The 13,803-nt window shown below is 28.0% G+C and overlaps 1 protein-coding gene across 1 annotated transcript; it reads left to right on the top strand.

The window, feature by feature from the left end:
* Window positions 1-5,826: 5,826 nt before the first annotated feature.
* LOC106769252 (zinc finger protein CONSTANS-LIKE 5) lies at window positions 5,827-7,604 on the top strand. Its single transcript, XM_014654789.2, has 2 exons — window positions 5,827-6,701; window positions 6,794-7,604. The coding sequence occupies exons 1-2, from the start codon at window positions 5,961-5,963 to the stop codon at window positions 7,169-7,171; spliced, it is 1,119 nt and encodes a 372-aa protein (XP_014510275.1). The 5' UTR covers window positions 5,827-5,960; the 3' UTR covers window positions 7,172-7,604.
* Window positions 7,605-13,803: the final 6,199 nt, after the last annotated feature.

The raw sequence follows: 13,803 nt of genomic DNA, 5'->3' as shown, positions 1-13,803 counted from the left end.
GAGTTAAAACATAATATAATGTTAAAAATTATAGATATTATATGTAAAAAAAACACATATATATAAACATTTTTCTAGAAGTTTAGAACAAAATTTTATCATTTATTAAGTAATTTGAAAAGAAAAAAAATATTCAACAACAAAATAAGATTAAATCAAACTTATTTAAGAAAATATATCACAAGTTCAAATTTGAGTCATGTAAATGCTACATTAATTAATCATGTAAATGCTGCATTAATCAGTTATGTAAATGCTCCATTAACGTAGAGAGAGAAAGAGAAAGATTGTTAAGGATAATGGAGAGGTGTAGGGTATTTTTGGAATAAAAGAAAATAGTGAAGAGGTGTAGAATATTTCTGAAATAAATTAAAATAGTGGGGAGGTGCATGACCCATTTGGGGAGGTGGGGGAAGCAATACTCTCTAATAAATGAACTGGATTGACTCACTAAGTGACCAACCCGTAATGAGCCGGACTGAGTTATCCGTCTAAACAACTCTAGTTTATACTATATATTTATATTTTTTTTTATTAAGATATATAGCTGGATAGTTGATTATTATACATACTCATAGCTGGCTGTCTGAAAACTAACTTACCTAACACCTACGTTTCAGTTCTTACCTTAATCTGTAACTGTTTCTCTTATCCAACTACAGAAACCATGGTGGGGGTAAACTTGTCCTTCGATATTTTCAGCGGAAAAGAGTTTAAAAATTGGTTAATTTAGATAACTTATTTTTCTTTTATGGTTAACTTGAAGAGCAAAAGAATTTTTCTTTTCTATAGCACCTTATCCCATTATCCTTTCTATCATTGCTTAAGGCTAACACTGTTTATTCTTTCATTTTCCCCAATTCAAACAAAAACATAAAGCGTCCCCACCAGATGATAATTTCTAACATCCTCGCATTGTTTGACATTGCTCATAATGTCTTTGATGCAATGATTCTGACTCCCACTATACCATATTCGCTTTGTACCTCTTCCAAATTATATCTTATACCTTCCACTCTATAAAAACACGCATATATACCCAAGTCTTAAACTTTCTATCTTAATTTTGTGGTTTGCAAATTTTTTTTTTCAAAATAATCAAAATAAAACATCCTCTAATAAAAAAATGTCATAAAATAAGGATTGCTCTTTTTGGTGCCCAGCAGTATGACACAACCAAGGAGACAAATATATGTTTATTAAGATTTTTATATGGTGAATGCTAGGTGGATTACCTATTCAGGTAGTCTACATGGAGCATTATTTAGAAACTTTAGATTAATATATTGTATGATGTTATTTGATATTTTTCGGAGAAAATATTTTCTCCCGTTGTCTATGGCCATGCTCACCATCTTCGGCGACACATCCACCATGCATTGTGTGCCCACATTGCACCACACCAGATTTAGACACCATTAAATAATGTCAAAAACCACCCTGCAATGCCACAATTTCACTGTTCAACGCACGTTTATCATTCGTTGGATTTGGAACTCGTTATTTTTGCATGTCGAATGAATATAACATCACGCTTCAACGTCCAACGATTGAATAGTCAACTTTAAAAATGATCGGTGATATTTTTATAAGTAAAAGTTAAATTAATACGTCAGACTTAGACTTAAACTTGTCCTATGCCAATTAGTTATAAGATGTCGGATATTGAGAAGTCTGACGTCCAATTGGATAAATTTCTTGAAAGTGTTTGATGTAAAACTGAAAATGTACTTACTTATGACGTCGAATGCCCTAAAATTCAACGTCAAAAGATTATAAGACGTTGAATGCCCTAGAATTAGACGTTATATATTAATGAATTCAATAAATATTTAGACGGGAGGTTGAAAATTCATTCACTTTTTCTTAGCGTGAGACTCTCTTCTTTATTCAAATTTATCTTGAATAAAGTTTGGCGACCAACACATGTAATTTTTTTTTACTTGATACAAATGCATGTTGATTAACTACTTTAGGTATGATTTTCGTTTGTTTTGACCGATTGTTTTCGTGTTCTTCTCCTTCATAGGCGTGTTCTACTTTCTTTCTCATTGATGACAACACTTTATTCCGACGAACCCACCTTTTTGAAGGTTAGTTTTCGTTTTCATTTTCTTATTTATTGTTTATATTTGTTATTCATACTACACTACACGTTATATCATAGTTCAGGTTGTATAAAATACCAAAAATTGTATTACATTTGTTGTTTTTCTACTTTTTAGGTCTCGTAGAGTTGTAAATGGATCACAATTAATTAAAAAACACAAAAAAGTTGATAACGTCGGACAATAGCAAAGTTTGATGTTAATTAAGGTTAATTGACATCAAACATAGAATAATATATGACGTCAATTTGCTCATGTCCAACATCAGATTGTTCTATGTTCGACGTCAATTAATGTCAATTTTTTTTTAATTTGATGTCTACTTAATGTTTTCTGATATGACGTCAATATCTTTTAAGACGTTAAAGGCCAAAAAACACAAACGCCAAAGGCCTTTTTTTGCACTAGTGGCTCGTTTAGGCTGAAGCTTGCATTTTCTACGATTACATTTTGCATTAAGTATGGTGTTTTCATTCACTAACCATTATTGTGTGTCCTAAATGTTGTATTTTTGTTTTAATTTTGAGTTTTGTAAACTTCAAATTGTCATAAATTTTGATATGAATTTTGAACGAAAACGCTTCGAAAATGAAAGTCGTGAGAAATGGGGTAACAAAAGAACGGACCATCATTTAAGGTATTTTTTTCTTGGAATGTTCTGAAATTTTCAAAAATCCATATTCTAAAGAATTTTTTTTTATTAGTATTTTTTTACCCATTTTTTTTTATAGTTTACACTTTTAATTTTAAATATTCATACTATTTTTAAAATTCTAAAAATTTTGTAATATAATATTGTATTATATATTGATTTTCCTTAGTTTCACAGGAAAATATTAGCAAAAAATAAATAAAAAAACCAACAATTTAATATTTATTGTTAATATATATAACATAAACTAATTGACATCAATTTTGACACATCTATAATAGTATTGAATCTTTCACAAATGTCAAAAACCTATTTCACATCAAAAACCTAAAATAACATTTTGTGTAAACATTTTGTGTGTGTAATGTCTTAGAATAGTCTATTATAAGGTGATTTAGAAAAACTTGTGGTAAACGTGACATAGGGGTAGTTGGTAAAATGTTTTTTCACATTTAACAATCACAACTTTTTAATTAGTATCATATAAATAGTGGAAATAATGATTACTATAATGATTTTAGTTGAGTATAAACGGTTGGGAATCGTTGTTTTTTTTAAAGATACATGCTTAGTTTTAAAAAAAATATTCAGATATATAATATTGTTTTTTTAAAAAAATTATTAATTTAAAGAAATTGCTTCATTAAGATTAAATGGCTATCATAAATTAATATAAGTGCTATTTACCGCTCAATTTTTTTTTTTAATTTTTAAAACAAAGGATTAATCAATTGTCATAAGTAAACGTTTTTAAAAAATATCAAGTTTTCATGATACGGCTGGATAAGATTAAATATAAAATTGTTGTTAGTAATTACTAATTTATAAGAATTTTTTTTAATAAGATAGTAACTAAAATATGATATATAAATTAAATTAATAAATATTTTAATAAGATAATAACCAAACTATGATATATAAATTAAATTAAAAGGTTATAAAATTAATACAAGTTTATTCTTATGTAATTTTTTTGTGTGTAAATTATTTAATGTTACTATATCCTTTTAAATATTCTTTAGAAATATATACACAAAAATTATAGAACTAATGTTGAAGATTATACTGTTAATAACATTAATTTACAGTGTATATATTTTGATGGCCATTTATTTTATAGATCATTCAAACTTTTCCATATTTTAATTGTAAATGTTAACCTTTTTTCTCTCCTAAGCGAAATACTTAAGTTTGCTAGGTAAACTTTATCTTCACTTATTTTTATCTATGCAAGTAATAAATTATACATATAGCACAAGATGAGGATTATGATTGACTAAAGGGATTGTGGTGGAAAAAAAATAGTTGTAGGACATGAAATATATGTCCTCACCTCATTTTAGGTTAGAAGAAGTTGAAATTGAATACTTAAATGCGTGTTAACTTTTTATTGATGATTATTTTCAATATGATATATTTGAATATTGAAGGTGATTATGCTTTTAATTGATGGTTGGCGTTATCAATTATATGTGTAGAAAATAATAACATTGGAGTTTTGAAAATTGATCAATTAGACATATATTGGGGAGCAAGGAAATTATGTAATCCTTGCACGAAACTCGCATATTATCACAAGGACATGCTGGTATGATAAAAAACATGCTTATGTTGGTATGATGTTGTCTTTATATGAACATCTTGATTGACTTGTAGGATAAATAACCCTTCGGATTTAAACTCTAAGGACACATAGACTTCAATAATGTCATACAATTCATTATTATTTAATAATACCAACATTTGAGCAAGTGATTAGTCTTTTTTTGTTTTATATTTTATTTTCACTTTCTAAATTAATATTTTAAAGGTATCGGTTAACAACTTCACCAATACACATATAATTTATATCCGATGTTTGCGACCAACTTCGCTTAAAATAAGTGGTTAATTATGTAGAACATTCCATTCTTATTTCTATATAAAAGTAAAGGCCGCATCTTAGGTTAATGTTTGACTACTACATTGTTTCTCGATTCTTTACGATTTAGAAAGCAAGTTTTCATAATTTACATAAAATGAATACATCTATAATGGGCGATTGTCTGTTTCCAAATCTCAAAGCATTTTGTTTCTATAATAGAGTCTAAAAGTGTCACCTCAAAATTCTGTCAATAATCGTATGAAGGTGTAAGCCACAAATTAAAATCTACTTCAAGTAATTAGGATATTAAATATCTGTAGGAGATGGTCCGAAGTTTACAACTCGACGATATATTAGATACGAGCCACCAATTAATATCTATTAGTAGTAAATTAGCATCAATGAAGAAATTTGATACATAACATATACTAATTAAGTCAATACCTTAAAATTGTTCCATTTTCTTCTCTCTCATATATCTTGTTTTACTCATGTGGGCTTGCTGTTGGCTATTCGTGCCAACTTTAACATGTCTCCCCTTTCCAATTGTGTCTTCTGATATTTCGATTGTTGGATATGAGACTCTCATTAACGATGATTTTACTTTCCATACATTTATTATGAAATAAATATGAATATTTTACGTCATTAAAATAATTATGGTAAAATAACAATATCATACACATTAAACTATGATAAAATAAAAAATAAATTAAATTTTGATAATGTAAAATAACTTCACACAGTTATTTAGTCATTAATTACCATACATGACAAATTTAAAAAATTATATTGTTAACATATTCTGTTAATCGATGATGTAAAAGTAGTCAAAATTATGTTTTAAATTATAAAAAAGAAGAACATTTATTATAAGAGGAGAGAAAATAGCTATATATTTTTTCTGTTTTCTAAGATAGGAGGGTTGCTTGAAAAAGAAAATTATCCTCTTGACTCCGTTGCATTGTTTTAGTAAGAAATAAAAATGTTAAAAAAGCATAGTGATTGCATCTAATGTCCGTGACGGGCCCACGTCGGCACAGACACAACACGATGACAACTACTACTCCGCAATACATATCTATTCTAATATTGTTGGTCTGAGCGAACCATTTATGTGGCCAAGAGTGAACCACGTGTCCCACATTGATTCGTCATCACCTAGATTTCCTCTCTGCGACCAGTGACTAATATAGATAATAGAAAAACCGCACCCAAAGAAATCAAACTTACACACGCTCTAACTCTATTCCATTCCACTCCTCGTTGGGAACAAGAGAGAGTAGTACCGTTAGATTAGCCGCGTTTTTCAAAAGTGTTTCTTTCTGTTCAGACCATGGGAATTGAAAGAGGAGGCTTGAAGGGGTTCAGGACCGGCTGGACTGTGCCGCCAAAGCCATGTGACTCCTGCAAGTTGGCTTCGGCTGCGCTTTTCTGCCGTCCCGATTCCGCTTTTCTCTGCATCGCCTGCGACTCCAAGATTCACTGCGCCAACAAGCTGGCATCGCGCCACGAGCGCGTCTGGATGTGCGAGGTCTGCGAGCAGGCACCCGCGGCTGTCACGTGCAAGGCTGACGCCGCCGCCCTCTGCATCACGTGCGACTCCGACATCCACTCTGCCAACCCCCTCGCGCGCCGCCACGACCGCGTCCCCGTTGAGCCTTTCTTCGACTCCGCCGACTCCATCGTCAAGGCCTCCGCCGCCGCCTCCTTCGGCTTCATCGTCCCCTCAGACGACGCCACCGCTGCTTCCGACGTCTTCGCACCCGACGACCCCGACGCCGCCGCTTGGCTCATCCCTAACCCCAATTTCGGGTCAAAATTCATGGACGCCCCTGACATCAAGTCCAAGGAGATCTTCTACTCAGAAATGGACCCCTTCCTCGACTTCGATTACTCAAACTCCTTCCACAACAACAGCTCGGGAAACGACAGCGTCGTTCCAGTTCAAACCAAACCTTCCCTCGCTCCTTCTCTCATCAATAACCACCAACAATCAGAAAGCTGTTTCGACATCGATTTTTGCCGCACCAAACTCTCCTCCTTTAATTACCCATCCCAGTCTCTCAGCCAAAGCGTGAGTACTACCACCCAGTAACAAATTTGAAATATTATGTATAAATTTTTGGTCTTCCGGTGAATTGACTGGAGAATTAAATTATGTAACAGGTATCGTCGTCATCGCTTGATGTTGGAGTGGTGCCGGACGGGAACACCGTGTCGGAGATGTCGTACTCGTTTGGTCGGAACAGTTCGGAATCGAGTGGGATTGGTTTGTCAGGAGTAAGTGGAGGGCAAGGGGCGACGCAGTTGTGTGGGATGGATCGTGAAGCGAGGGTGCTGCGATACAGAGAGAAGAGGAAGAATCGAAAGTTCGAGAAAACAATTCGATACGCATCACGGAAGGCTTACGCGGAAACCCGACCCAGGATAAAAGGGCGGTTCGCGAAGCGAGCAGAAATTGACTCTGATGTGGAGCGTCTCTACAGCCCTGGCGCTGCGTCGCTGATGCTGGACAGTCCATACGGCGTGGTACCGTCGTTTTAGTTAGTGGGTATGAAAGAGGGAACGATGGCGGGATGGTGCATGAATCTAGTGTTGGGAAATCTTAGAATAATGATTAGTGATTCCGTGGGATTGATTATTAGGGAAAAAGGTGAAGAATCGGTACGAACGTGATTCTTACCTGGAACGCGATGGGGAAGGTTGTTTCATCAGGATGGAGGAGAAAAGCCCGTTTACTTTTTTTTTTATTTTTAAAAAGAACTTTAAAGGGGCTGCATCTTCATCTTCACCTCGTGTAGAATTAGAATCTGTACTGTAAACTCTTTTTCACTGCCTTACCTTCCCTTCCCTGCTGTCTTTTTTCAGTATAAAAAAGTCTCTTTTTTCTATCACCAGGATCACGGATCTCTTTCCCCCTTCCTATTGGCTGCCATTTCCAACTATATATATAAATCACTTCTTTATTTCATTATCATCAAACCCTTTTTTCTTTTAACTCTCCATATGCCCTCAGCTTTTTATTCCCTCGTATTCCTTTCCTAACTACTCCTGCTTTAATCTCTTATGTAAATATTGTTTCACCATTTTAATTTCTGCTCTTTTGCTTTCTTCATTATCTTTTACTTTATATATTACCAAATTAACAATACATTATTCTTAAATCTAAAATATAATCAAATAAATAATAAATATAAACCTATATGTACTGGTTGGGCTAACCTTTTATGTCGTTGATACAATTATCAACAATATTTACGTTAATATAAGTTAAATGTTAATTAGGGAGGACTGCGTGATATCAAAGTATGACCACTCCTTAATTTTTGAACATTTTTTTTTTCTCTCCCACTGAAAAGAAAAAAATAAGTTCTGGTCCCCTGTTACCTAACTCCACATATATTAGTAAATATAATTTAGCTTATCAAGAAGAAATCAAAATAATGTATATAATAAAAGAGAAATGAAACTAAATTATGCAATCAAAACGAAGGAAATGAAGGAGGAAGAAAAACGTCATTTATATTTGAGTTTTATTATTATTATTATTATTATTATTATTATTATTATTATTATTATTATTATTATTATTATTATTATTGTAACACGCAAAAGATGTCAATGAAATGATGATCATTCAGTATGTTTAATCTTTTTTTATAGACCAATTATATTATTTTAATCATTTTAGTGCTATTTTAAAAAAAAAAACAATGTTTAAGAATTTAACTTTTCTTTTTTAAGTTAAAATATTTAATTGATCGTTGTTATTTGTGATGATGATACTTTTAATGATTTATTTTTTAATTTAGACCTAAGTTGATTAAAGTTAAGTTTTGCTGTGAAAATTAAAAGAGTAAAATAAAATTGAAATAAATTATAATTAATTTAATTAATCATTCACTGAAGCAAATTAAAGTTTTATTATTTATATGATCTTATATATGTGTTATGGGTATAACTTTTATTTTGATAAAAATGGATATTTTCTTTATTTATTTTGAACTAGTTGTGTATTTTATTATGAATATAGCTAGTTTACTTATTCATAATCATTTGGGTGAAAATGCAAAATACATGCAAAGATATATTTAACATATTTTATCATATATACTACCTCAAGAACTATAAATAAAAAATATAAACATATAAAATTAAATTCTAGGTAATTTTTTAAAAGTTAATTTTCGCCAATAATTTTATTTAAATCACTTTTTTGTTTTAAAATTTACATAAAATTCACTAAGAATAATAAATGGTTAATATGTATGTATTCGAGAGTTGAATAATTAAAAATACCATAACATACCCATTAATTACATATATTCATTAAAAGATATTCATATAATACCAATATACTATAGATATCCATTAATTACATATTTTATCTACAAATATCTATTTGTACCCTTTTTTTTTTCTCATCCATAGTCACAAGAATTAATATACTTATTAACATATTGATTATTCTTCAAATATGTTGGTCAAGAGTAATATATTGGTCAATCTGGCTTTCAACAATTGTTTTCATATAAGGATTATTGAACAATTTACCTCATCAATCCTCGTTCAAACAAGTTTCTTATGCATATAATATTTTTTCACCTTATTCAATTTTTTTTTTCTTTAATAAAATATATTTATCTCATCTTTGGTGACATCATTCCCATTATATAATATGGATTGTTTTTAGCCCACACTTCCTGCACAGACTATTTATGATGCCATTGATAAAGAGAAAAATAAATAACAACAACAACGATCAACTCGGTCACAACTTGGAAAGGGAAGTTCAACTACCTGCACTAAGAGTTCCACCTATATGTGAGATGCTTATTCATAAAAAATCACAATAAATCAAAAACATAAACTGGATATAACTTCCCATAAATATTTTATTCTTTAAATTATCAATCTTATCTTTTATACTTTTTTAAATTACCATAATTTAGTTCAATTTTTATCTTTCTCCTCAGTTAACTTACATGACAAAAATTAGCTTTAATCACAATCAACCTATATGACACATTTCGTGAGATGTATGAGGCATATTAAGGACATAATCAATGTGTATAGATTTGGTAAATCTCTCTATTTATTTATTTATTTCTATCAAAACATTAATTGTTGCAACTATTAGTCTTACTGGTAATACATCTAAGGAGTGATGAATAATTGTGTTGAGGACCTTAATATCCTAAAGAACTTTAACATTAGATAGATGACATTCTAGAAAACTTCTTAAAATGCTCGGGATATAATCAAATCCTCTAATGAATATATATTGTTAAATGTTTGCGCAATCTTCACTTAAAAACTTGTGGAAATATTTTTAGAGATAACAAAGTATATAGGAGAAGTTATACATATTTTATTAGTAACGCTTTAGCCTTGAAGGCAAAGATTATAGCAGTGATGTCGACAATTGAGTTGTTGTGGTGAAAGGTGGTTATCCATTAGTTGAAAACTAATTCTATGATAGTGGTTGAAATCTTGAATAATCTTTGTGACGATCCTTTGGACTTTGAGAGAAAAATAAAATTGTTTTTTAACCATTTAAATATATATATATATATATATATATATATATATATATATATATATATATATATATGATAAGAAAATAGTGTATTATTTTAATGGATAATAAAAATATTGTTAATAAAATAGTTATTGATAAACTTTATTTCGAAATTCATTAGTAAATATTTTTTATTTATTATTAACAAATTTTGGTGTAAATAAAATTTGTTTTGTAAATGTTAGAGTTTTTTTTTTTATCTTTTCTCTTTTTCTATTTTTTTTTTGTTAAATATGTTTTTAGTTCCTATACTTTGGAACGATTTTGGTTTTAGTCCTTCTTTCAAACTAAGGTATAATTTAGTCCTTCAACTTTAGAAAATTCTGATTTTAATTTTTTTTACCAAATTTTTTAAATTTTATTTGCTATTTCAAATGCGTTTATACCTTAGTTTGAAAGAGAGACTAAAACCAAAATCGCCCCAAAATATAAGAACTAAAAACATATTTAACCTTTTTTTTTCTTCCTTTTTCTGTTTTATTATAGCTATTGTTGTTATTCCATCTTTTGTGATTATTTTTTTTCTCATTTCTTTTCTCCATCCTTTTTTTCGTCTTTCTCATCCTTCTTTTCTTTTAACTTTATCATCATATTTGTGTCATGGTGTAGTTTCCTCTTTTTTTTTCTTTAGACTCTTTCTTCTATTCCTTCTCTTTTTTTATCCATCTTTTACTCTTCATATCTATTATTATCTTTTCTTAGATTTTTTTCATTTTGAATTTCAAATTTATTTTGGTATTATATAAAAGTTAATTTATGTAACTTCTTTTATACTTTATAGTCAAATCTTGTGTTTTGTTTAAATAAATAAACAATTTTAATTTATATTGTATGTGAAATTTATTTTATATATATATATATATATATATATATATATATATATATATAAAAGTACATTTTGTAAAATAGCCCTTCCTATCTGATAGAAAAGGATCCCATGATCCTGAACCGATCTTACCTGAGATCGGAAATCCCAAGTTTGTCTATGAAGAACAGAACTAATTATATTANTGTCTATGATGGATTTTTTTTGTATAATACTAATCGATAGGGCCTCATTGTTAAGTGCTACAAGATCTCGTACATTTGAACCCATCGTTGTGGACCCGAATCCATTAGTATGGGACATTTTCTTTTCCAAGTGAAATCCCCTAGTATATAAAAGAGTGAAAAAGTGTTTTCGTTGTTGTGGAATAAGAAGCCTTCGTGTGTGTATATATATATATATATATATATATATATATATATAATTTGATGTTAAGTTTTATTATGATAAATATTAAGTAGTCAATGATAATTCAATATTTTTTAATGCTTACTAATTTAAAATGTAATATTTATATTTGCATTGATATTAATATAGATAAAACTTAGATCGAAAGTAAGAAAGACCAATAAAGAGAAAAAAAAAAGAGAAGAGAAGAAAAACAAAAAGTGAAAAAGAACATAAAGATAGAATATGAAAGAGAAGTGAAAAGAATGGAGGAAAAAGGAAAGGGACAAAAATAAACAAATGAGTAAATATCTAATTTAATTTATTAAACATTATTTTTATAAATCTTATTATACTGAAGTAAAACTTCTTCTCAAACCCAAAAATGAAATAGAATTAAAAGAAAGAAGAATAAGAATAAAAGAAAGTTAAAAAGACAAATGTGTCTTAAGTCTTGTTTAAAATATAACGATTTTCACAGTAAAGAGATTCTATAAAAAGTTAATGTGACGTCTAAAAAAGAAGAAGAAAGATTTACAAAAGATAATCCTAAATACCAACAATAATATATAAAAATTGCTGTTATTTGTATGAGTTGTGGTATACATAATGTAATGGAAGCTACATCATACACATATTTACTACTACTAAATAAAATACATATTAGTAATTAGTGAAAACATATATAATAAAATGGTTAAGATGAAAAAAACTATTAAATAATAAAGAAACTGTTAAGTTTAAAAAAATCACTTATAAAGTAAAATACTGGTAAAATAATTATTTTAGTTTTAAAAATATTATTCAAAGGATAAAACTGAAAAAAAAAATATAGATAAACAAAATAATTATTATTTTTAAATATATAAAGTAATAATTCAATAAATAAAAGCATATTAGAAAAAATTAAACTGAGTGTATATTATGGTTATGTTGCCAAAAATTATATTTATAACATATATTTCTGGTTAACCTTCTAATATATTATATATTGTAAAAATATATGATTTGATATTTGTGTTTTTATTTTCTTATAATAACAAAATAATAAAATTATAATTTATAGAAATAAATATTAATAATTTTTATAGTTTTATCGTAAATAATTTTTATAAGTACTTATTCGTTATAAATAGTTATTTTAGTTTAATAATATAGATAAATTTGAAAAAATATAAAATTAAAAAAAATTAGATTTTAAAAAAATATCACTTAATGAAAAAAATTGGTAAAATAATTATTTTAATTTAAAAATTATTATTTATTAAAGAGTAAAATGAAAAGAAAAACAAATGTGTATAAAAATAGTATATTTTATGATAATATAGATTAATAACTTATATTTATTAAATTATTAGAGTATTATAAATATAATAATTTATTAATAGTATTTATGATTTTATTTATTTATAGTCATGAACTATATTCATGATTTTATTTTTTATAGTAAATTCAAATTCAAATTAAATATTTTATTTAGAATCTTATCATAGTAAATTAAATATTTATCAATAAATTTTTGATACTGAGTAAACTGTCGATAATTTTATCGATGAATTTTGACTCTCAATAATTTTTTTTTTCTTGTATTTAAAATATACGTAAATTTATGAGTTAGTAGAATTAAATAAAATATAAATTTATATGAATTAGTAAGTCAATCACTCCTTATTTATGTTCAACACACAATTTTACACTGTTAATAAATTTTAAAATTAAAAAAATAATAACTTTAACAAAAATCAAAACTCAGGAATGACATGAATCATCCCTAAAGATATGATCTACGTATCAATTGATCTAACATTTACCTTACATAAATAATTACTTGAAATAACTCTTACATGTAATAAATCGTTCTTACAACTAGAGTTAGTGGTCATTCATATATATATATATATATATATATATATATATATATATATATATATAAATTATTTTAAGGGTTAAATATGTTTTTAGTCCCTATACTTTGGGGCGATTTTGGTTTTAGTCTCTCTTTCAAATTATAGTACAATTTAGTCCTTCAACTTTAGAAAACTCTAGTTTTAGTCATTTTTACCAAATTTTTTTAACTTTATTTGCTGTTTCAAGCACATTACATTATAGTATTTGGATTGTTTACACTGTTTGACACATTTTTGCTTCAATGTTAACTGAGAAACGCACTTGAAACAGTAAATAAAGTTAAAAAAAATTGGTAAAAAAGACTAAAATCAGAGTTTTCTAAAGTTGAAGGACTAAATTGTACTATAATTTGAAAGAGGGACTAAAACCAAAATCGCTCCAAAGTATAGGAACTAAAAACATATTTAACCCTTATTTTAATTATCAATATAAATCATTATCTAAATTGGTTGCTAAAATAGCTATTTTTCTAAT

This window comes from Vigna radiata, chromosome 7 (genome assembly GCF_000741045.1).
Source record: "Vigna radiata var. radiata cultivar VC1973A chromosome 7, Vradiata_ver6, whole genome shotgun sequence".
NCBI classification, from domain to species: domain Eukaryota; kingdom Viridiplantae; phylum Streptophyta; class Magnoliopsida; order Fabales; family Fabaceae; genus Vigna; species Vigna radiata.
Note: the sequence above shows the minus strand (reverse complement) of the source record. Positions and strands in the feature narration are given on the sequence as shown.

Coding starts and splice junctions, on each gene's coding strand:
- LOC106769252 (XM_014654789.2), top strand. CDS start 5,961: ATGGGAATTGAAAGAGGAGGCTTGAAGGGGTTCAGGACCGGCTGGACT. Junction 6,702..6,793: donor CCCAGTCTCTCAGCCAAAGC/GTGAGTACTACC, acceptor ATTATGTAACAG/GTATCGTCGTCATCGCTTGA.